Source organism: Natrix helvetica (assembly GCF_964273705.1).
Source record: "Natrix helvetica genome assembly, chromosome: 2".
NCBI classification, from domain to species: domain Eukaryota; kingdom Metazoa; phylum Chordata; class Lepidosauria; order Squamata; family Natricidae; genus Natrix; species Natrix helvetica.
The window spans coordinates 99411075-99436345 of NC_138552.1; the positions used below are offsets into that span (position 1 = coordinate 99411075).

Sequence of the window (25271 nt, forward strand, 5' to 3'; positions counted from 1 at the left end):
ACAAACTTTTCTTAAGTCCTCTCTAGGGTTTTCTCTGATACCCCTCAGTCTAACAGCGTACTCCATAGATCTGAATTGCATCATGATAATCTCCTTATCCATCCTCTGCATATTCCCCTCCATTTCAACAAATTTCAAATCTGTTTCCTTCGTTTTAGTTTCCAAATCCAAAGCCAGATGATTAACTTTGCTGTCCACCTTAAGAACAACTTCTGACAGACCTGTAGCTAAAGTGTGTAATTTTTTATCAAGTTGATCATGTTTTTTAATGGTATCCTGAACCATTTCTTTAACCTCCTTAATTTCTTTGCGTAAAAAAGCATTTTCTTCCCTTATAAAGTCCTTGAAATCCTGATAATTTATTGTGGCACCTGGTGAAGCTTTTTTTTCCGTTGCCATAATTAATAATTCTTACAGCCGCCTCTAGCTGTCACCATTCAATTAACTTTCGTTTTCCTTAGGTATTCAGCTGTAAATTAATACTTGCAAATGTTTCTTTCTAAGTTGCTCGAAATTAAAACTTTGACATTTAAGTAGTTCAGGTTATGTAAACTGGCTTAAAGATTGTTAATAGTTAGGGTTGTTTCAGCCGTTCCGCCTTTATTGCCCCAGCTATCAGCAGGTAATTAGCTTTCGTTTTCTGTAGGTTTTCAGCTATAAATCAACGCCATTTTGAATCCTTTGTTCTAAGCCCACGCCTCTCGAACTCAGCAGTAGTGTTCTTTTTAAAGAGATTTCTTTTTTTTTTTTTTTTTTCTTCCCCCAATTAAAACTTAAAATACTTGCAAAAGTCTTGCTTCCTTCTTGGGATGTTAAGATGTTAAGATGTTAAGGCTGTTCCCGGCGACTGGTTCTGCTTTTTTAGCAGAGGTTATCAAAAAGGCAGGAGAATACAACAACTGCGAAGGGGGGCAAACCTCGTCAGACTCCGGACTCCGGAGGGTACACAAGGGCTCAACCCAGCAGCTGAATCTCTCCCTCATAAATTCCAAGAATTTACGAGTGTCCGAGGTGTTAAAGATCGTAAAAAAACACCTCTAACTGTCTCTTGATCTGACAGGCTAAAAAAAAGCCTGCCATCGGCACCGGGAACAAACCGGAAGCCCATTATATGCAGTTCTTAACCTAGAAGGGAAATATTTGTTTCTCTGCACTCTACAGAACAGGTAGAGAAGTGAAATTATACACCATTAGTTGGAGCTGTCATTTTCCACTCTGTTATCACAAAAAAAATTAACCCTGCTTTCTATATTGCTGATGCTGCATTCATCTCTATTACAATCTTGTTTTATAGTCTAAAAGATAATTTAGCTCTCCATAACCATTAATTTTAATGGGATGGCCACTTACCCAATTACCAGATTAGATGTGGGATTGATACAAGAAATAACTTGTTAAAACGGTCCTTTTGGAGGGTGGATGGGGAGGTTCATTAAGACTAAGAAAGATGGAGCGGTAAAGGTGAGGAGGCAAGAAGAAGAAAGGAATAGCCTGGCCAAGACTCAATACTAAAGCAGAAATCAGGTTTATTAGAAACCAACATATGTGTTTGATTGCTCCATTGCTACAGTTTTGTCCGTCTTGCCAATGGCAGTCCCTGGATTGCAGATCATATGTTGTTTTCAGTCATAAAAAGTTTGGACGATGGGATCAGACCAATAGCACTTAGATTTATATACCGCTTTACAGTGTGTTACAGCCCTCTCTAAGCAGTTTACAGAGTCAGCATATTGCCCCCAACAATCTGGGTCCTCATTTTACTCACCTCAGAAGGATGGAAGGCTGAGTCAATCTTGAGTCTGGTGAGATTTGAACTGCCAAATTGCAGGCAGCCGGCAGTCAGCAGAAGTAGCCTGCAATACTGCACTCTAACCCCTGTGCCACTATGGCTCCTAGGGTCTAACTTGCTTTTCTCACCAGCCAGCTGATAGATGGGGCAAAAAGATCCTTGGTTTCTATCAATAGAAATAAAGAAAAAGCTTCACTGATTTCTCTTTCCTGCCAATATTTATCCTCCTTTCCCCAACTTGATCAACTCATTGGCAAAAGAAAGTAGCAATCCTGAGCAGAGGTGAGACAAGCTTAAAGTAAGTGAGATGATGTTTTCTTTTCATTCCCAGAGATTGTGCTCAAAAGTCTCTGTTTTCCACAGTGGGAAACCAGGAATGTGTGAACAGGTTACTGAAGGGGAGGCTTACGTGCATTCATTCCCCTACCATCCACCCACACATCCATTCTGTCTAAGTTTGCTGGAGAAGGTAAAGAACAAAAAATGTGGATGACTGTGTATTGTAGGTTGTCCATGCTTGTCTTGTGACACAGACATATAATAGTATATACAGCCTCTACTCTAGAAAATAATGAAACAATTGGGCCAAAATATTTGTTCATCCCTCAGCTAAATAAACTAAGGATACTGGGATTTACAAACCAGAGGTTAAAAATAGAATTTAGTCCAAGTAAAGCAACAAGAGTTGCTATTAAAAGACTGCTAGAAGGGCAGAAATAATAGTAGGATATAAAATGCTCCAGTAAAACGTTCATTGTGTTATTGTAAAATTGACATAATAATCATTACAGAACATTGTATACAGGCCTGGTAAAAAGAACACACTGGAAGAATTTATGCAATATCTTATCCAGCAAAAAATCCATGGTGAAGCTTCCTTGATGTAGAATAACCAATGTAACTATTCATATTAGCTCCAAGAGCATAGTGATGACCCGGTGTTTGGAAACCGTTGGGGTCTGGATGGGGGACAACAGACTCAAGCTCAACCCCTCCAAGACTGAGTGGCTGTGGCTACCAGCACCCCGGTTCAGTCAGTTGATTCCATCGCTGACCATAGGGGGCGAGCAATTGCCCCCTGTGGAACGGGCGCACAATTTGGGCGTCCTCCTAGATGCCCGGCTGTCAATGGATGACCATGTGGCAGCCGTGGCAAGGGGGGCATTCCAGCAGGTTCGCCTGGTGCGCCAATTGCGCCCCCTACTGGACCGGGATGCCCTACGCACGGTCACTCATGCACTGGTGACGTCTCGGCTGGACTACTGCAATGCCCTCTACATGGGGCTTCCCTTGGGACGCGCTCGAAGACTGCAGCTAGTCCAGAACGCAGCCGCGCGGGCTATTTTTGGGAGTACTAGGTACTCCCATGTAACACCGCTCCTGCGCGAGCTGCACTGGCTGCCTGTGGTCTTTCGGGTGCGTTTCAAGGTGTTAATCACCATCTTTAAAGCGCTCCATGGCTCAGGACCTAGGTACTTTCGGGATCGCATCCTACCACACACTTCCCTGCGACCGATTCGCTCTCACAGGGAGGGGCTCCTCCGGGTGCCGTCCACTAGGCAGTGCCAACGGGCGACACCTAGGAGTAGAGCCTTCTCTGTGATGGGCCCAACCCTCTGGAATGACCTCCCCCCCGATATCAGAACCACCACCGACTTTCTCTCCTTTCGACGAAAACTGAAGACTCACCTGTTCCGTTTAGCCGGCCTGGACCATTCATAACCTTATTATACCTCTTGGCAGATATATTTTAATTGGGTAATTTTAATTGGGTATTTTTAGGATTGTTGATATACTGTTTTTATCTGCTTTACCTGTACAGTGTTGTATTGCCTCCTCTTCTATGTTTTTATGTTTGCATGTTTGTAGTCTATTTTATCTATTCATTTGACTGTACACCGCCCCGAGTCCCTTTGGGGAGAGGGGGCAGTATAAAAATCGAAATAAAGGAAAGGAAAGGAAGTATTAGCTCCAAGAGCATAGTCAGATGGATGTGTTCACATACTATCTTCCTGTTCCACTATCAAGCTTTTTTCTGTCTCAGGAACAAGGCTGTCATGTGGTGTTGTCCTTACAGTTTTATTGCAGAATAAGTTAAGGAAAGGGAGTAGATTCCCCCGACTTCCATCACTCTGAGTGTTACCTGCTGACAGAGAAAACATCAACCAGTCACTTACTTTAAAGTGTGATGGAGGCTATGGGTAAACTGCCTGGGATAAAAATCTCAAACTGCTTGACGGCTAAGTTGCTCTGATAGTAGTAGTATTTAGACATATACTGCTTTACAATGCTTGTCTAAGCAGTTTACAGAGTCCACATATTGTCCTTCAAAAATCTGGGTCCTCATTTTACTGACCTTAGAAGGATGGAAGGCTGAGTCAACCTTGAGCCACTCAGAATCGAACTCCTGGCACTGAGCAATGATCTAGCATGTATTCTAACCAGTGCACCACTGCCATCACTTGGGTTTCTTTCCGAATATGAGGTTAGCGCTCTTTTGAAAGAGTGCTAAACTTATATTAAATGCAAGACTGACTGGCTCATAGGTAACAGTTGGACAGGAGGGATTGCAAGAAGCTCTTACTTCCTTTACCCATACCCTTCCTTCACATCTGCAACCTGTTAGCCCAGCAGGCATGAAGTAGGCAGACAGTAGATGTGAAGTAGATATAAAGTCAACCTGTTAGTCTAGAAGGCATGAAGTAAGGTAAAGTAAGAAAGGGTGATCACTAATAAGCAAGCTGTTATTTATTTATTTATTTAACATATGGTATATCATACATGGACAAGCAATATATATTAACTTTTCATCTAGATTAGTAGAACACAATAAAATATAAATGCTTAAAAGATCTATGTTTAAATACCAATATCTAGGCCATCTAACCATTAACAGATACTGGACCGGTATATGCCCACTGTTTACAGACAGTCAGGGTGTGATCTACAGTTTGACATGGGACCCCACAACAAGCCATATCTTTAGGTATCTACTCTAAACAGAATTCTACATAAGAGATCATTTTCTATTGCTTATGGAGAATAGCATTAGACCAGCACCACCTCTGTGGGTATATTGGAAAGCCATTAAGACCTGGTGATTCCCTAAGGTGTTTTTTCAAATGGCAACTGGACTTTGTTTTTCCTTGAAGATGTTTCACTTCTCATCCAAGAAGTTTCTTCAGTTCTCCAGTCAGAAAACTGAAGAACTCCCAAACATTTTTTAAAAGATCACCAAGAACTGACAAGCACATTAGAAGAAACTGTCAATCATTATTTGGGCAGCTGCTTCTGTGGAAGTAAGGTATGACCACATCATCAGTCACATGGTTGATGAAGGATTCTAATGTCCACAGCAAAAACAGTGTCTGGAGAAGGGGAAAAGTTCTCCTTTAAAACTGGAATAGCTAAAGAGAATTTCAAGATCCTTCAACTGTGAACTGGGGACGAAGCAAGCAAAGCCAACATCATGAAAACTTTGAATTTAAACATAGTTTGTGAAGCATGTTTGTGATTCAGTTGGAGGGACATGAGGAAACCATCCCAAGATCTCTTTTGGAGCCCAAACTAGATGTTCAAAAAGAGTTATTTTTTTAAAAAATGCAGTACAGGGGAAATCAGACATCGGGGCATCTAAACAGTAATTGGATGGCCATTTTTAAGTTGTTACCTTCTATGCCATTCTGATCTAGACTGAGAACCTTGTATGTACAAGATGCTTTTAGACTACAAATCATGCTATTGTTCATCTACTCTGACCCTGAAAAAAAGTGGGCCCGATTTTGTTTAGCCCATTCAATATATTATTCCATTCCTTCTCAGAAAGGAAAAAAAAAATATGTCCATGACCACAGACATTCTGCGACATAATGATACTTACTGATAATAAGATGTTGGGTACTGCGTGATACACAAATTATCACCTGTGGGTTTTCCTCTGATGACTACCCACCTGAATAGGAGTTTAAATTCATGCAAGAGGGGACAGATACCATTCAGAAGGGTTACAGCTACCGAAGGAAGAGCTTTAACGAAACTCTAGGCACCAACCTGTTGTTCTGTTTATATCTGCAAGAGAATTGTGGGGTAAGAGTCAAGTTTGATAACTGTGAATAATGATGCTTATAAGATACTAGAGGGAAATAAAAACAAATTTCTGATTCCTTCGTACAGATACCGTCTTGAAATATGAAGATTATAATTTTACTTCTTTCTCTTTTGGGGCTGACATTCTCCATACCAGTAAGTTACCTTTTAAATTTGTGCATGTGTTTCTTTTGGTGGTGTACCTTCTTAGCAAGCTGAAAGTGTATTATGTATTTCATAAAGCACAGAGCCAAGTTTCACCCTGATGCCAAACAGAATTGTTCTCTGTAAATCTAAGCTTGCACCAGCACCAAATCCCTCCCCATCTTTCAAAATTTGAGATTTTAATTTGTATAAAATAATTTGGTTCTTTATCTGATCTTACCTATTCTTATTAGGTAGCAAAATCTCATGCATTAACAGCTGTAAAAATGTCCAATTACAAACATTTCTAAATAGAATTTCAGTTTTCTTGAGGCTATTCTGGGGTAATTTTGTTCTCCACACATCCTAGGGAGAGAACTACAGATGTCTTTATTTTACATTGTTGTAGGAAGGAGAACTAGGAGCAAGGCATGTGCTGAATTTTAAGCTTTGTCAAGATTTTGTGGGTGTTTACAAAGATGTTTGGAGGAGGAAGTTTGCAATTGTTTCTCTTTCAGTTTGTTTTTCAGATAGCTTGTCTGCCCAGAAGGCATAGATAGATAGATAGATAGATAGATAGATAGATAGATAGATAGATAGATAGATAGATAGATAGATAGATAGATAGATAGATAGATAGATAGATATGCCTTCTGGGCAGCCTGGAACAATCTTAACCACTTGGGTTAACGTGTATAAAATCATCCCCCACCTTCTCTTTTGAAGGAGATATGAGGAAATCACACTCTTATAGTCAACTAGATCCCTTAGATTTCACATGTGAAAGGTCTGGTGCATTGAGAAATATCTAAACAATGATAATACTCCACTATTTGTGCAATGTCTGTGCATGGGCTTATGTACATGTTCAGAGATTGAAAGTAATATAATATTCTGCTGGCTGAATTGAAAATGAGAACAAAAATAATATATTACCTTCACTGGAGGTTTCAAAAAGAGACTGGACAACAATTTGTCTGAAATGGTTTAGGGTCTTTCTGCTTGAGCAGGGAGTGTGGACTAGAAGATCTCTGAGGCCCCTTCCAATTGTTCTATGTTCTGACAGGTTTCAGTATTCTAGGACTGTACTTCTTCTTGTGTTTTTATTTTGTTGAAATAAAGCTAGGGGAGGGGAGAGGAATAAAGAGAAGTTGAGAGGAAAAAGAGAGACTGAATCAGAGCCTCCCTATCTTCCCTTTTAATGTTTTAAGTGCCCTGGAGCAAGCCTAAGAAACTGAAAAAAAATATCTGAAGGGCTTTAAACTTATTTAACATCCTTTAAGGAAGTGATCAAACATATTTATATATTGAGCATTGACTCTATTACAAACACAGAGAGAAGTGTGAACTAGAACAGAAACAAAATACATAATATTAAGCAGAACTATAACCAAGGGGGAGATAGAGAGAAGGAGAAAGATGGTAAAAAGGAAAGAGAGAAAAGGAGAGACACAGAGAGGGAGAAAAAATGGTTAGTGATAAAAGAAACCAATAGCAGACAATATCCATATGCTGAGAAAACATCAAACGTGTGAGTGCATAGAAGATACCAGGAGTTGAGCAAAACTCAATTGAACTCCCAGGTAACCTGACTTTCTTTATTCTATATATTTGTAGGACTAGATCAGTGTTCCCCAATTTTCTTTTCTCAAAGAAAAAAGTTTAAAGCTTTGTAGGTTCACTTTAAGTTGGCCTCCAAGATGTCTCCCATCTTTGTGGCTATGTAAAGTGAGGCCACGAGAAGCAGAGTTGGTTCTTAGCAGCTGCTCTGATCAAATGTTAACTGAAGCAAATGGATGAAAGGAAAATAGATAATGGCCTGGGAAAGGAAATTATCTTATTTCTCACAGCAATTTACACCTTAGTGCCTTTCCTGAGCACTATTTTAGGAAAATAATCAAAAGAATAGTTAGAGCAAAGAGCCTCTCTAGCCATGAATTTTGGTGTCTTTCAAACTGGTGATTGTCTTAGGGTTGGAAATCCCAGGAGAATTTCTCAGTACTACATTAAAATGTTTTGGTGATGTGTTGGCAATTTAACAGTTGAGGAAAGCTGTGAATAGTTAAGACTCTATGATTCTCTTTTACCTCCGTGCTTTTAAAGAACCACCAGAAAAGGAGTGGACACTCATTGAGAAATGAATCATATGTTATGTTAATGTTTCTCTGGCAACCAAGACAACCTTAATATCGCTGGGAATGTGCAAATAACTCCCCAGAGTATTTATATGTATGGTATAACGAAGTGCCTGGTACACAATGTATATCATATATTTTTGCACTCAAAGAATGTAAATGAGGGTTGACTTCTCTGTTTGATTCATTGTGGGTGGTTAATGGAAATCTTATTTTTGTAGCTCCCTAGCCTTGGACAAAGCTGTGAGAATGGTGTAGTATTGTTCCTCCTAGGTGATACAGACCATACTTCTAACACTGAAGTGTTAGAAGGAGTCTTTTTAAGAGGCTACTGCAGCAAATCTTAGTTTGAATAATGACTTAGGTGGAGACTAAATTGCATAAGATTAAGACATATTGGTATGCTTCATTCAGAATTTATGTTCTTTCTCCTCAGATCAACCACATTGGTGGGATTCTGGCTACAAGCAGCAGCAAAGAAGTAAATATCGTAGGGGTGACAATGGGGGGAGGGGGAGGCTGCAGGCCTGTTTGTTGCCAAAACAATGTGTGTGTTTGCATGATCATCCATCGCAGGTTCTGAATTGTTTAATTATCTACAAAATGTTGACACAGTATTATGAGGCCTAGGTTCCTCTACTTTGGTTCTGAGCTGCTAGTTTCCTTAGCCACCTTCCCTGCTTTGGCTCACCTTATCTCTTGTTATTGGCCAAACAAAAGAGTAATGGAGACCCTCATCAGATCTGGGACCTTTTTTTCTCAAATCAGAGTTAAATCAGTGCTCTGAAGGAACCAAGCGAATGATCCAAAGTTACAAGATGAATTGGTAAAGCTCTGCCAAAAATTTTCCCCACTTCTCCTTTGTGGTTCCCTGCTTCCCCTTGTCTTTGCAATACGCCATTCTGAAGCAGATGAATCAGGAATGGAGGCAGCTGTATTGCTGCCATGGAGAAGGCAGAGGGGTAATAGCATTTAGACTTATATACCACGTCACAGTGCTTTACAGCCTTCTCTAAACTATTTAAAGAGTCAGCGTACTGCCCCCTAACAATCCGGCTCCTCATTTTCCGAACTCGGAAGGATGGAAGGCTGAGTCCACCTTGAGCCTGCGGAGATTTGAACTGCCAAATTGCAGGCAGCCGGTAGTCAACAGAAGTAGCCTGCAGTACTGCACTCTAACCACTGCAGCGCCATGGCTCTTGAGTAGCTACAAAAAGGCCAAAACTAATCCAGGACAATTTGGTGCTTCAGGCAGAATATTTCCATAGAATTTTTATCAACTTTCTCACAAATTACTCAAACGTGTCATCCATTCAGAAGTTCAGGGTAATCTTGAAGTACATTAGAAGGGAGCATATATCAGTGTAACAAGACACTTATTTCAATGGGACTTACCCCACATGAATATAAATGCCCCATGAACCAGATCCTCCTACCTCCCACCAATTCTCCACCCATTCTTATAAAGTCATGCCGCTACTCACTGGTTCAATTTATCTTATGATAGAGCTGTCTCCAGACATGGCATTACTTTCCATTATTTCCACCCTTTCTCTTTTAAGATACCCTCTGTTCTATCCACGGAAGGACAAGAGGGGGGGGAAAGGTTAAAAAATAAATAATTGTGACTGCAATCTTATAAATCAGCCTTCTCCAAGGTGGCAATCTCCAGATGTTGTCAACGGCAACTTTCCAAGCATGCAATTAAATCAGTATTGCAATGAGCGTTTTGGTTGGGAAGGTTTTGGAATTAGAGGCCCACACAGGTGGAACATGTCATATTGGGAAAGACGGATGTACGGTGCTGTCTTTGGCATGTTTACTCAAAAGTAAATCTTTATATGTTCAATGGAGTAATTTTAGACTTCCAGCATTAATCCCATAGCTGTTCCTGGAATGTAAGCAGCTGGCGAGCAAAACTGCAGCCAGAATAAGCATATGCAGAACTTCAGGATTTTTTTTTTTCACGTCCTGGAAAAAAATATTTAATTCATTTGTTATAATTACTGTTGAAAATTCTGTATAATCAAAGGCATTGATCAAAACTATTGTCCTTTAAGAATTTTTTAAAATCATGCTGTCTGTGTTCTATTGCATTTAAATTTCCCTGTAGAATTGTCTAAAGTGAGAAGGTCAAGGGAAAAAAATCCACTACTATTCTGCTAACATAATAGATAATTTTCCATAAAAAGGAGCTGTTAAGTATATATGTGCATAGTAAACAGCTCCAGCACAAGAAAATCTGCAAATAATTATATATCTTAGCAGGCAGCTAACCTACAGTGGTCTGATTATGATGAAATATTAAATCATTGTATGAAAAACTATCTGTGATTTATTTCCCAGATATTACGCCTGTTGCAAAGGTATATAGCCATCGGTAATACTCCACAGCAAGCTCAGGTACTGCCGTTTTTATTTCTCTTAATGGAAACACGTTGGTTAAAAAAAGGTCACATTTTAAGTGTCTTGCGCTGCAATTGTTCTGATATATAGTGCTATAAAATAATAACAATTCTATTTATGATATGAAGCCAAATAATACATTCTGAATAAATAAAAATAAGTAAACATTAAAGAAACCAAAGTGAACTAGGAAACAATGGGATAAAAGCAATACAAAAAATAAATAAAAATGAGATAAAGCATTCTTTCCCATGTGAGCCAAGGATGTTTTACCAGGTGTTGGAAGGGCGTGGACAAAATGGAGTTGGATTGCGACCTGATTGGACCATGTGATGGACATGTGACCTGGGAGCAACAATTTTGGGTTTTGATTTGGGTGGGTAAAACTCTGGGTCCTTCAGAGTCAGGTTTTCACCAGCTGGGCCAAATTGACATCCCAAATGAAATTGTGCTTTGAGGAAACTCTTGGCCTCAGAGTTTCAATTGATTTGGGGTTGTCACTTGGAACCCTGACACATGGTTGGCTGGAAAATTCTGGGTGTTGAAGTCCACAAGTTTTAATGTTGATAAGGTTGGACACCCGTGGCCTAGAATCTAAAGTAGCAAAAGCATCCATAGAAGGAAAGCCTGATTCCGAATGGAACAAGAATGTTCTGAGATTCAGGAAAAATGATAGAACAACACTTGGAGGAAGAGGAGCCTCAGAAAGGCCAAATCCTCCTGGCCTACAATGTAGTTTACATTTGCCAGAATCACCTTTGAGGTTCTCTCACTTCCTCCCCTCTCTGCTGTTTACAAATGGAGAAGACGTCCAAGCCAAAGGACTTTCCAGTTGCAAATGATGCCTCTGAGTCCCAAGCATTTTCTATTGTGCCGAAGGGAGAAATTCACTGGGAGCAGGGAGGATAGTGTTTCCCGGTCTCAATCTGCAAACTTTCTCTTTTCTCTGGAATATGCTCCTTCCCCCCGCTTTTCTATTTGCCATAAATGCTTGCATATCCAGAGGGTTTCTGAAATGAATGAGTGGTCCATTATTACCATTAAATCAGGAAAATTCCTAGGGTTTAATCCTTGCTTCAAGTTGCAGCAATTAGTGCTTATGTGAACTACTTCAATGTTGTTAGAATTTTTTTATAATGCTGCTAGCCAATAACCCAGTGTTGCACGGGTATTCCCCCTATTTATAGGGGGGAAATGTCCAGAGTAAATATAATTTCTAATATTGGATTTTTTCCCTTACCTGAGGGAGCCCCCTTGTGGAATACTGTGAAGCTGTTACCATGGCACTACACTGCACTGTACAGTAGAAGTCATTTTACGGCAGTACAGTAGAAGCCATTTTAAGGCACAGCAGGCTGTATTGTAACAGAACACCTCCCCCAAGGAGTGTTAGGGTTTCTTATCCCCACAGTATTTGTTTCCAGAGAGTACGTCATCTGTGTACCAAGTTTGGTTGAAATTGCTTGAGTACGTCATCTGTGTACCAAGTTTGGTTGAAATTGCTTGAGAGTTATGCTGGAACATACATACATACCTACAACATACAGAGAGAGAGAGAGAGAGAGGAAGAGAGAGAGAGGGAGAGAGAAGGCATATATATATATTTTCTTGTCCTCTGTGTGTGTGTGTGTTTTGTAGATTTTCACGGGTGTAGGTATGCTGGTCTTGTTGTATTCGGGTCTTTTCCCGTGTAAGATTGAGATTGTCTTGGCAACATTTCAGCGAGGTCTCACTCGCCATCTTCAGGCTGGGTTTTGGGCTTAAAGTGTGATCGGAGCTGCCATCTTTCTTGGTTCTGGAGATGAGGGTCTTGGCTACAGAATTGATTTGTGCAGGGTGGTGATGGAATTGTGCGTTTCAGTAGAGGTTGGTGTGTGTTTTTTTCCAGTATATGGTGTGTCCTAGGGAGCTATTGGGTTTTTTTGTAGATTAGGATGTCCAGAAAGAGAAGTTGGTTGTTTGCTTCTATTTCCATGGTGAATTGTATTTTGGGGTGTAGGCTGTTGAGATGTGTGAGGAAGTTGTCCAGTTTTTCTTTCCCGTGTAGCCAAATCACAAAAGTGTCATCAACATATCTAAGACAGTGTTTGGATTTGTGTTCGGATTTATCTAAGGCGTTAGTTTCAAAATGTTCCATGTATAAGTTTGCAATGATGGGTGAGAGGGGTGATCCCATGGGTGCTCCTTCTATCTATTTGTATCTTTGTCCATTATGGATGAAGTATGTGTTGGTTAGGCAGTGGTTGGTCAGGTCCAGGATGTGTTTAGGGGGGTTGTGTTTCTTCTGGATACCTGTCAACTTATATATATGCTGGTCTTGTTGTGTTCAGGTCTTTTCCCGTGTAAGATTGAGATTGTCTTGGCAATGTTTCAGCAAGGTCTCACTCACCATCTTCAGCCTAGTGTTTTGCGCTTAAAGCGTGGTCAGAACTGCCATCCCTCTATAAACCTTGGTGGGGTGGGTGTGGAGTGCTGGCCCCATTTGCTGGCCCTAAGTGGAAATGGATAATCTCAATCTTACATGAGAAAAGACCTGAATACAACAAGACCAGCATACCTACACCCGTGAAAATATATGATATATATATATATATATGTATGTATGTATGTATGTATGTATGTATGTATGTATGTATGTATATATATATATATATATATATATATATATATATATATATATATATATATATATATATATATATATATATATATATATATATATATATATATATATATATATATATATACACATACATACATACATACACACATATACACCTGAGCTTCTCATTATCTTGTGTATATATATACACCTGAGCTTCTCATTATCTTTCCTTTTTCCTTGGATTTTGCATCAATCCCCAGCCCGACTAACAAATCTCTTCATATAATTATGGCTGACAGAGGGTGGTGTAGTGAAAGAGCTGTTTCCTTTAACTTCACTGAAATTTAACCACTGACACCATTTGTAGCATTTTGGTAATATTCTTTGTAAGATGCTCTATTCCTGGAGTTTCTTACAACTGAACATCTTGTTGAATATTGAAAGTCTTATGTACAAAGATACTACTGGTCTCAGACTAAGAGAGAGAGAATGAAAATAGTCTTTGAAATCATGTTGGCAAAGGCAGTTGCTATAATGTATAATTCTAATAAGAATTAAAAATACAGGTCAGAATCAGGACTTTGGGATGGAAGTAGGCTTTTTGTTCTCCAAGAAGATTCTTTTCTTTTAGAATGTAAATAATCACAAAATCTTACCCTAAGCCTTTCAATTAATTTAAATTAAATTTCAGTATCTAACCAAGCATGGTATGGTGGTTAAGATGTTGGATTAAGTTCAAGAATTAATATAAAAATTCGAATCCACTTTTAGCCATAGAATTTCCATCTGTAATTTTGGAAATTTCCACCCGTAATTTCACCATCTCTGAATCCAACTTTTCTGATGATCAGCTGTGACGTGCAATTTATATTAGCTAGAAAGCAGGATTCTCTGAATCCAACTTTCCTGACAAGGTTATTGATGATAATACAATTAAATTGATGATACAACTAAAAAAGGAAGTGCAATGCATATTTCTTTGGGTGCTGAAGACTTAAGTATAAATGTAACAAATAAAAGTATTCACTGTATTCCTTTCAAATTGTAGTCTCGGCAAAGAGCTGTACTGCCTCCAGCAAAGCTGGTTCCAGATCCAAACCTACCAGGAAATCAGCCTCCAAATATGGTAAGCTGAAAAAAATTAATGTTCATTATCTTTTGAATAGCACTAAAAGAGAAAACCAAAACTCAGCATCCGTTGGCTGCTATCTGGGCTCTGCCTCTTCTTAAAATCCTCTTCTTAGTTAGAAGTGGGCCGAAACCTAGGAATTCAGAACTCCATTGACCAATGACTTTGGGGTTTGGCATGAGAAAAATCCCCAAAATGCCTAGTTTGATTCTGTTGGTGTGTCACATAGATCCTGCCAAATAAAAGAGAAACTTTTTTTTTAATTTCCCAATCTAGGCCACTCTGCATTTGGCGGGAATGTAGAGACGGGACCTTATATAGATGCCGAAGTCTTGTCTTCAACCCTAGCACCACTGCCACTCAAAAAGACCACCTCACACCATTCCCCAAGGCAGAATTGTCCCTGTGGTTCAGGGACAATCCTTGCCCAGCATCTGCCATGCAATGCTTACCACTCCAGGCTGTGTTGTTTTTGTGTTGACATGCTCTTTATGGCCTACCCTAACCTTCTCTGGATTGCATGAGGTCTTTGTTCTTGAAGGGCTTTGGAGAATGATCTTCCACAGCCTCTGCAGTCTCCAAAAACTGTGCAAAAACACAGGCTGTTTTCATATGATTTTCAGAGACTCCAGAGGCTATATGGGAGCACACATCCCATTCTCATACAGGCTCAGAAAATTGTGTAAGAATAGGGCATGCTTTCAAGAATAATTGCTGTCAGGTGTTAGTGAATGCAGGCATGTCACCCAAAAGGTGGCATGTTACCTTTGACACACACACACATATGTCATAGATTTGCCATTGATTTTGGTCTGAAATAAAGAATGAAAAAAGATTAGCAGGAACAACTAGAGTATTGAATGCATAGAGAGATCCCAGCTGCCTACACCAGAGAAGGAAGCTGAGGGAAACAGTTAAAGATATCTTTCTTCTGGCTTCTTGCTACTATCAGTTTTGTTGAATTGACAGCAGAAAAATGAACTGGACTAAAAATAGTTGGCAAAACTGATCAAGTGTATCGGTTTTCTCCCTTTCTGCTATACAAAGGGTGGGTGGGCGGGCCTCTGAATATAAGAATGATAACGTAACAATCAGTGGCAATTCCTCATTTTTTATTCACCACAACAAGCAGGGATGAAATGCTATCAGTTCGAGCGAACCGGTATTTCCGATGATCAGCTGTGACACGCAATTTAGATTAGCTAGAATCGTCGGATTTCTTGCTTTGTAGCTAATCTAAATTGCGTGGCACAGCAGATCCCCCCCCCCCCCCCGCTGTTCTACTTACCTTTGCAGACTCGGAAGGCTTCAAAGTGTTCCTTTTTTAGTGCACACGCTTTGCACATGTGTGCGCAAAGCACTTGCTCAGTAGCAGACTTACTAAACCGGTAGCAGACTTCAGATGATTTCACCGCTGACCACAAGGCTATGGTTGTCATACCAAATCAGAAGATGATATTTATAATTCAGTGGAGAATTTTCTAAAGTCAAAGGGTTTTTTAAAAATTCCATTAATATTCTACAAATATTATAAATTATTTTCTATCAAAAGATGCTGTCCTCCAAGCTTAAGTGTATATGTGCATGGTAAACAGCTCAAGCACAAGATCTGCAAATAATTATATCTCTTAGTAGGCAGCTAACTTTCAGCAGTCTGATTATGATGAAGGATTAAAATCATTTTGTGAAAAACTATCATTCATTTCCCAGATATTACTCTGCAGATATGCTTTCTATCCCTGAACATCAAAGTGCAAAGTATGAACAACTGTTGCACTAACGCCAGATCTAGCAATTATTTTTTATGCCTTCAGGCTCAGGTTGCTAGAAGTGATTCCAATTGAACTGAATAGCCATGCACAGAATTGCATTAAAACTCTTGCAAGAATCCGTTTTAAAAACCCATCCATTCTTTGTATTACAGAACTTTCCTGTCATCAGCCTACCACAGAATCAGATGTTCCCGATAGATATGAATTACGTAAGTCATTTTCTGCACTAAGCAAGTGTACCATTGTATATGTTTTGTTTTACAGATCAGATGACTGGCCGATCTGGGCTGCAAAGATCCCAACAAACTGGATGGCAGCAAAAAATAAATTTGTGCTGCTAATGGTCATATAGATTTGTGTAACCCAGATCTGATAGCCTTACATATAATCTTTCTTGGCAATGGTTCAGCCATTTTCATTTCTCCATGAGAATGTTACTTCTCCATCAGGAGTTAAATTCAGATGGGTTCACCCAAACCGGTACTAAAAATGCTACCCGTTTGCCTGAACCGGTAGTAAAAAAAATGCTACCGGTTCAGGTGAACCGTTTTTTCTGATGATCAGCTGTGACGTGCAATTTATATTAGCTAGAAAGCAGGATTTCCTGCTTTCTAGCTAATACAAATTGCGTGGCACAGCGGATTCCTCCACTTGCTGTTCGCTTACCTTTGCAGGCACGCTCTGCGCACGCATGCTCATATTGCTACCAAACAGGTAGCAAAGGCAAGTGGATTTCATTGCTGTTCCCCATGATATAGACTTTTTATATCAAGTTTGTCATGAGTGAGCTGAAGGGGAAGGGTAGAGGTAGAGATAGAAGTAGAGGTAGGGAAAGGAGAGGAGAGGAAAGTAAAAATTCCTGAGCATTCTGCTTTCAGTATCTTTAAAAAAAATCAGAATGTTTTTCTATCTTTTCAATATTAGCAAAATTCTCCAAACTTGTCTGAGAGGGCTGGTTCTAAATTCACCCAGTTTTATGCATCCACCTACTAGAGAAATTCATTTTGGAACATTGCAGGACATTGCTGGTTTCTTACTGCTTCTGCAAATCAAAGAACTAAAACTCTCTCAGCCAGAAAATCAGAATGGGATCATTTCTTGAAGAAAAACTGAACGCCACAAGCAGAGAAGAGTCTTTAGCAATATCTAACAGTAGATGCTCTGAGTACTTAGCCAGCAATTGTGACTGCAGAGCATGGCAATTACTACAAAATGATGGAGAATCTCTTCAGCATTTATGAGAGCTCAGATAGTAGGTATTGTGCAACCTGTGGAGTCTTTTTTTTTGAATAGGATCCTTCTTATAGGCAACATCCAGCATGTAATGAATTTTCAATAAAGAAGAGAGGTTTGAATAAGGGAACTATTTTCCCCACTGTCATCTTTGGAAATCTAAGTAATATTGGACTTCCACTCTTGTATGATTCTGTTTTAGTATCTGCACTGCTTCTCAGGGACAATTGAAAGGATTATTATTTGCAAAGGTTTGGGACAAAAGCTGCCTAGAAACATTCTGTTTGTCTTTCTGTTTACCTACCTAACATCTCTCTACAATAGGGGTGTCAAACTCACATCGTCACGGTGGCATCACGTGATGTATCGGACTTTCCCCCCCTTCACTAAACCAGGCATGGGCATGACGCATCTGGCACGCAGGCCTGATCTATAGTATCATATTTGAGAACTGCCCATCTCTGAGTGGCGTACAATAAAATATCAAAAGCATAAAAACAGTAAATAAAATTCAAAAGAGGCAAGAAACAAGGTGATATTTCTTCTCACATTAAGCCTCTTGCCTTCTTAGAGTCAAAGCACGAGTCCCCACGCTCCGTTTTGACACTTTTGAAGGCGAGAAGACAAAAGGATGCCTTAGTGGTTATGCCCTGTTTGTAAAACTGCATCTCAGGTGGCATCCAGGATGAATTTTTATGCGGGACCCTTCCAGTTCTATTGCTTTAGAATCTGTAAGGTTTGGTTTCATAATAATTTTAATAATGTAAAATTTAATAATATAATAGATTATAATGCTTCTAAAAGGCCTGAAGTACCAGGTTGGGGACAAATCCTCCAGGAGAAGATCTATTGATGTGGTTGCTAAGCGTCAACATTGACTTGATGGCATATAATCAATCGATGAATGATAATAAGGGGGGGAAATCAATCAATATATCCTGTTAACATAGATGGGGGGGATTCTGATATAAGAAAGGCCATGATAATAAAAATACAAGCAGAACACTGGAAGTGATATATTTCCACAGGAGTTGAAAAAAGTAGTTAAAAGAGCAGCCATGATGTTAGAATACCCAACTGGAATTAATTCCCAAGGTCTAGGTGGATTAAAATAATTGCCTTGCCAGAGCAAAAAAAGGAGGACTTTTTACAATGAGCCAGCCAACTGAGAAAATGAATTCAGAGAGTGAGCTTTTGTAGTTTCCCATTTAGTTCCCAACTAAAGGGTACTAATAGTACTAAATGGCTCTTAAACCACACTTTCATTCAAGTAGCAATTTTTTTCCAGCTGTACCCTAAGAGCCCCCATCTCCAATCTCCAGGATTTATTGTCAGGGATGGTTAGAATGTGAACCTAATAACATCTGGAAGATCACAGGATTCTTGCATTGTTTTGTTGGTAGAATATGTAAGTCTTCAGAAGTTGCAGAATAGCCAAAGGGCTAACTTTGGTGCCAAAATCCTGACACTTTGCCAAACATCAGTGACATGCGTGAATGGGAAGCCCTACACATCCTGCTCAGGATTATGGTCAGGCCTGAGGAGAGGGGGGTGCAGACGGGTACATTGTTCCGGGGCCATGGAGCTCAAAGGGGGTCCATGAAGAGGAATCTTTTTTAAAAATTTTTACAAAACCAATTTTTTAAAAAGAAAAACAATATTGGATATATACTTCATACTCTATACTTTGTGTGTATAGCGAAAGTGCCTTGCAGCCTTGTTTGATATAACCTTTATGGTCGTGCATTCCCTTCTGCACTCCATTTTGAGCCTACTAGGCTTCCCTGCAGTACAATTATGACATCATTGATTTGTGTCCATGTGTAGGTGAGGGGGCCCATATTAGCCTTGTTCCGGCACTTACCAAACCCCTTGGCGGCCCTGATGATGGTGGTAAAACCGTTGCCCCTTTCTTGTGCTATATTTGACGCTAGAAAGAAACAAAAATATTTTGGTTGAAGATTTTAATCGTGTCACCCAATGCAAAGGAAGCTGCTTTCTTTCTTTCCGTATTTCTTTCTAATCATGTTCTAATCCATTTGCCATGCAGCTTTCTACTCTCCTAGGAATATTATCCACAATGCAAACATTGCCTATAGTTGGTGGGGGAATGACGGTACCACAGCAGCTACCGCCAGGGCAAGCAGTAAGTATTTTATAACTAAGAATCCATGCTGGCTAATATCCTTATCTGTTTCCACTGTTCATCTTTCCCCATTTTAGAAACTAAGCAATCATAGGAAGCGAATATGCTTACCTTCCAGACTTAGATATTGGATAGTAAACATAAATAACTTCTTAATTCCCCTAAATCAGCTTCTGTGATCATCTGTATATGTGGTGTATATTCACACACTATTACTCTCGACATTCCAAAGGTGGTTTTTCAGGAGGCAACTGGACTTTCTATTTTTTTCTCTGAAGACATTTCACTCCTCATCCAAGAAGCTTCTTCAGAGCTGAAGAAGCTTCTTGGATGAGAAGCGAAACATCTCATTTCCCCCCAGAGATGGCTGGAGCTGGTAGGAATTGGAGTCAAACAAATTGGAGGGCACCTGATGGGAGAAAGCTTCATCCCAGTATAACCACAGAAGAATAGTACCAGCTGCTTCACACAAAGTTGAGGTGCAAGAGAATGAGGTTTACACGAGCATTATGGGAAGGAAGTCCAAGCAGAATCATCATACTGGCTACATTGATTTTGTCAACATAAATATGTTTGTGGAAAGTGTAACTTAAAGTGAATCTAAAGAAAGGCTGTCTAATGATCCAAAGCAGAGGTGGGTTGCTACCGGTTTGTACTGGTTCGGGCGAACTGGTAGTGGAAATTGCAACTGGGTCACCGAACCAGTAGGGACGGCAGGCTCGCCATGCCCCTGAATCAGTTCCCCGGTTGCTGCGGCATGTTTTGTTGACATGTGTAATGTTCTGCGCATGCGCAGACCTATTTATAGGCAACTGCATGCGCGTGCACCAGTGGTGGGTTTCAATTTTTTTTAGAACTTCTTCTGTGGGTGTGGCCTGCTTTGTGGGAGTGGCTTGCCAGCCATGTGACTGGGTGGGAGTGGCTTGCCAGCCATGTCACTGAGTGGGAGTGACAGCAGTCATGTGACTGGGTGGGCATGGCCAATTTGTAAAATGTGGTGAAACTCACTTAACAACGCTCTTGCTTAGTAACCAAAATGTTGGCTCAGAAACTCTGGCATTTGAAGCACGCAAGTCTTAAAGCTGTCAAGTTACAAGACCCTTGCAACCCTAAGCCTTTAGGGAAAAAAATCCCAGGGATGTTCAAACTTGACAGCTTTAAGACTTGTGGACTTCAACTCCCAGAATTCCTCCTCTTGCTCTTCATCTTGATGATGTGGCAGACGGGTGAAGGGAGGGAGCTGGAGCCAGTTCTAAACGGCACTGTAGATTTGTGGAACCCCTTCTATAGAAGAGGTTAGAACTGGCAGGAACCCACCCCTGACGTGCACTGAATTGGCAGTAACTCCAGCAGAAACCCACCCCTGATCCAAAGGATTGCAAGGTAGGAATAGAAGCATGTTTTACAAGTACTGAATAGCTGAAGAGCTAAATGACACACTATCCCAAAAGCCAATTCCTTCTTCAGTCTTACCTGTAGTTAACTAAAGGCATAACATATATGCAATTACTATTACTTGTCTTGCAGATGCTGCCAATTATAGTTACACAGATGGGACCACAGGTAAGAAGTGAGACAGAAAGTCTGTTTGAGATTTTCAGGCTCGTCTTCTTCTTCTTCTTCTTTTGCATAATGAATAGTTTTGCTTTTTTTTTTGAAGTGGATGTCTGGCTTGTTTTCGCTGGAACAGCAGTGCTTATTCAGTCCTTTATTGGGAATGCCCATAGCCTGAAGTGGGCTTGGCTAAATTGTGAAATCTGTTTCCCTTAAAGATCATGTAATTCAACCCTTTTCCAATGAAAGAAAAACGGATCGAATTGTGATCCTGGTCACTGCTATCCAGCCATTCTTGCAATTTGGCGCTTTGCCATGCCCAAGCTCTCAATTCCTCAGCATCTGCAAGTGGATCTAGGAAAGCAACCTCTCTGAAACATCTGAAGCAACCAACTTTTTAAAAACCTTAATGGGACTGAATGAAATGGAATAGTGGCGTGGCTTAGTATCAAACAACTTTCTCCCACATTCCTACCAGAAGTGGGTTGCTCTCGGTTTGGCGAACCGGTGGTGGCATTTTTGCCTGGGTAGCAGAACCAGCAGTGACCCAGGCTTGCCATGCCCCCAAACCAGTTCTCTCACTGCCGCTGATGTCATTGCCATGTTGTTTTTAGTGACTGCGCATGCACAGTTCACTGTAAATTGTTCTGAGCATGCATGAAGAACAATTTACATTGAACAGCGCACGCAGGCTCAGCGTGTTGTGCACATGTTGTGAACCGGTAGTAAAACCGGCAGCAACCCACCACTGATTCCTACCATGTGTGAAACGCACTTGGGAAGAGTAGGCAATGGCCTTCTTTTCTCCAGGAGCATATCTGGCAGCGTATCTTTTTCCAGGAGGGTCAGGACTCTGTTAAAAATGAGGAACTGGGGCACCTTTAATGGTGTTGCTAATAGGCTTGACTGAAGTGGAAGTCCATTTCATATCTTGGTTTCACAGGAAATGGGTTTATCTATCTTTCACTAATCCACTTCAAAGCAGTATTGAACTAACATGTTTGTGCTCTTTGGACTAATCTCATGAAATCACAGCAGTGACAACTATTTAGCACTATCCAAAACTATTCTTGTTTTTTATATAAAAAAATAAGAGGATGTAGGTTCTTTTAGGAAAGGCATTTGGACTCTTAAGGACCACAGAGCACTTCCAGAGGGTCCTTCAACTATGCAAATAATTGGCCCTTTTGTGGGAGGTTTTAATGGAAAAAGTGATTCAGAAGTTTTGGTTTTGAGGCACAACTTCTGCTTAAGAGCCCTTGGTGCAGTGGTTAGGCGGCAGTATTGCAGGCTAATTCTGCTGGCTGCCAAGGATTCAATGCTCACCGGGTCAAGGTTGACTCAGCCTTCCATCCTTCTGAGGTTGGTAAAATGAAGTCCCAGATTATTGAGGGCAAAAGGCTGACTCTGCAAACCTCTTAGAGAGGGCTGTAAAACACTGTGTAGCAATAGCCTTAGTGTTATTGCTATTGCTTTCTTAGAAAAAATCAGAATAAGGCATAATCCAACAAAAGGGCCAAAAATCTTAGCCTAACTCACACTGGGATAGTTTGTAGGATGTGGATGTGGGAGAGTTGTGTGTAACTACAGATTGCTCTCCCCCAGACAACATCCATGAGAAGGGGATGTGAAAAAGTACAGAGAAGGAAAAACCCTTTTCAAAATATGAGCTTGTGGAACGGATAGCAAGTGAGGAGGAAATAAATTAAGATTTCCCTGTCTTGATTATGTTTAGTATAAAAGTGAAGAGAAACAAACCGTCAGGCTTTCAATATCCTGTTAACATTTCTTATAATAATAAAGGTGTGCATTTCTTGTAGTGTCTGTTTCCAGACCTAGCCTATCGCAAAGGTCTTATTGAAGAGGTGTGTATGTGTGTGAAAAGATCTGCAGGATGGTGGGCTTGGCTCCATTATTAAAGGCATAGAACTTTGATCACTATTCCATGCCCATAATCCTGTAGATTTTGGAACATCTATGGATACTCCTGTATCTATTGTAATAAGACTGTGCGTCGTCGTTATCATCATCATCATCATCATCATCATCATCATCATCATCATCATCATCATCATCATCATCATTTTTGTAAACCTTTTAGAAATCATTGCTCCATGCCTTTAATGTTGATTTATTCCATTCTGCTCCCTCAAACCTGCATTTTCTGATTGGTGTTCTAGGGTGCAGTGCTCAGCTCTGAGGAAATGGTAAATAATTTACTAACATATTTCTATTTTTACGGGATCGTTCAGAATCATCACCAGCCCAATTCCGAACCATCCAGAATGTGTGATAGATTTACAGCTTCTAAGCCTTTCTTCACAGGGTCAGACAAAATGCCATTAGGGGACCAAGGGCCTCACCAATTCACAGGATATTTCATTTGGGTTCTTATCAAAAAAATTAGGCCTTCCTTCCTGGTCTGCTTTAGAGTTTATACTACAGTTTGAAGTGACAAAACAGGAAGACAAAAGATGATACAGATCTGTATACAATTTTACAGAAGCTAATTTGGATAGATGGATGTAAATCTAGAAACGATTGCTGCAACTTTGGCTGCTCATTTAAAAGTACTATACATGACCAAGACTTGTTCCATATCTTACAGGGTCTTGCTATGTCCTTGCATGGTTCTCTGTCTTGAGAATTTTCATTTAGACTGAGAAGCCCTGTGGAGAATATTTTCAATAAGATTGTTATCCTATTGAAGTAGGGCTAGGGTTCAGGATTTAAAAATATGGTTAGGCTACGGAATCCAGCATTCTGTTTTCCAGGATGCGAAATTCCTTGCATTTTTATGGAGGTGTTGAAAACAAGAAATACTACTTTACATTCTCTCTCTTTTTATTCTTTTCTCTTTCGTCTTTCTCTATAATGTCCAAAGTGCTCCATGAGTTATTTTAATTTTTTGATGCATATTCTCTTATTTTCTTTTTGCCTTGGCAGTCACCTTCACAATTTTTCACTGGGCTTCTCATTCCTGGCATGCAAGGAGCTATGTTCCCTTCAGGCCAAGCTGAACCCCCTCCTGAAGGTCAAGATGGATTTCTTCCAGTGGGCCAGGCCAATCCTGAAGGCACGGCAGCAGGCATCCAGAAGGTCTTCCCCACAGTCACTGATGGACTGAGTGAGATTCCAGGCGAATTGTACCCAACTCCCTCTGGCTTCAGACAGCCAGATGCTGGTACAAGTGGCGTGTTTGTAGAACCAACTGCGGACATCAATATGGAACCAAGTGAGCTTCGGGAACCACCCACCTCTCTTGTAAAATTCGATATGGGTAACATGCAGAGTCCTCACAATCTCTCTCAACCACTTGTGAGAGGAGACAGCCCCATACCCCTGAACACTGCGGCTAGTAAGCCTCTGAATGTGCCCTGATCTATGGGCGACAGCAGCTCTTCAATTCAGGCTAGAAGTGGCAAGAAGCCCTTTTTATTTTGGGTTTAAGAAAATAAAACATGATTTCTTCAAAAGATGTGGGCATTTTTCGGATCAGACATCCAGCATTATCTAATTCCAGTGTCAAATATTAATAATCTGGAATTTTTATTTTATGAGGAAAAAGTTTCTTAGCTTCACATTTATTCCTTAGCAACGTATCTGGCCAGTTTAGTACTCTACGTAACCATTGCTATAAAGTAGTTTTCTCCAAACTAGTATCTTTCAGTTACTATATACTAAGTGCCTGAACCTACATTGTTTTTAAAAACGTTAAATAACACTCTGAGCACAAAGGCAGAACTGTCTGCTCTAGACATGTGTGAAAGAGGATGTGGCATCATTTAAAAAAAATGAGTAGCAAATAGTCCATCTTCCCATGCTTCCCAACCCCTTTCCAGATCATGTCAAGTACTGGAGTGCATCTCAATATTTCAACATGCTTCTTCCTTGTGCACTCCCACTACTATTTTACTTCTACTTTGGGGGGGGGGGTCCTCTGGGCAAATTTCAAAATAGGGAATTTGACACTTTCAATGGCAATGAGAGAGATTATATTCCTCCTTCCCCCCAGATCAAATGGATTAGTACAGCTATGCAATTATTTTTCCAGCTAGATATATAACCTGGAACAAAACTTTATGTACTGTAATTTCTTTTTTAAAATGAATTCTATTAACACCATCAAATAATTAGATGTTGTTAATTCAATCACTTCGTTATATTCTGTGGTTTGATCTGATGGGGGATATTATGCCATCAATTTTCTGTTTTTTCCCTTGAGAATCTAGGGAATGCTATATGTGCCATGCTATACATATTTTACATTTT

The 25271-nt window shown here is 40.1% G+C and overlaps 1 protein-coding gene across 4 annotated transcripts; it reads left to right on the plus strand.

The window, feature by feature from the left end:
* The first annotated feature begins 8138 nt into the window (after window positions 1-8138).
* AMTN (amelotin) lies at window positions 8139-25271 on the plus strand. 4 transcript variants are annotated; one of them, XM_081940009.1, is made up of 9 exons: window positions 8139-8253; window positions 8591-8635; window positions 10501-10557; window positions 14214-14291; window positions 16219-16275; window positions 19350-19445; window positions 20973-21008; window positions 23180-23206; window positions 23946-25271. In XM_081940009.1, the coding sequence occupies exons 1-9, from the start codon at window positions 8251-8253 to the stop codon at window positions 24378-24380; spliced, it is 834 nt and encodes a 277-aa protein (XP_081796135.1). In that variant the 5' UTR covers window positions 8139-8250; the 3' UTR covers window positions 24381-25271. The 4 variants fall into 4 exon arrangements, with proteins under 4 accessions (XP_081796135.1, XP_081796133.1, XP_081796132.1 ...); XM_081940007.1 differs by having other exon boundaries at window positions 8156-8270; XM_081940006.1 differs by having other exon boundaries at window positions 8162-8279.

Excerpts from the sequence above, each read along its gene's own strand:
- AMTN (XM_081940006.1), top strand. The coding sequence starts at position 8,247 with ATGTATGGTATAACGAAGTGCCTGGTACACAAT. Across the intron at positions 8,280-8,590 it reads CGAAGTGCCTGGTACACAAT|ATCAACCACATTGGTGGGAT; the intron begins GTATATCATATA and ends CTTTCTCCTCAG. Across the intron at positions 10,558-14,213 it reads ATACTCCACAGCAAGCTCAG|TCTCGGCAAAGAGCTGTACT; the intron begins GTACTGCCGTTT and ends TTCAAATTGTAG.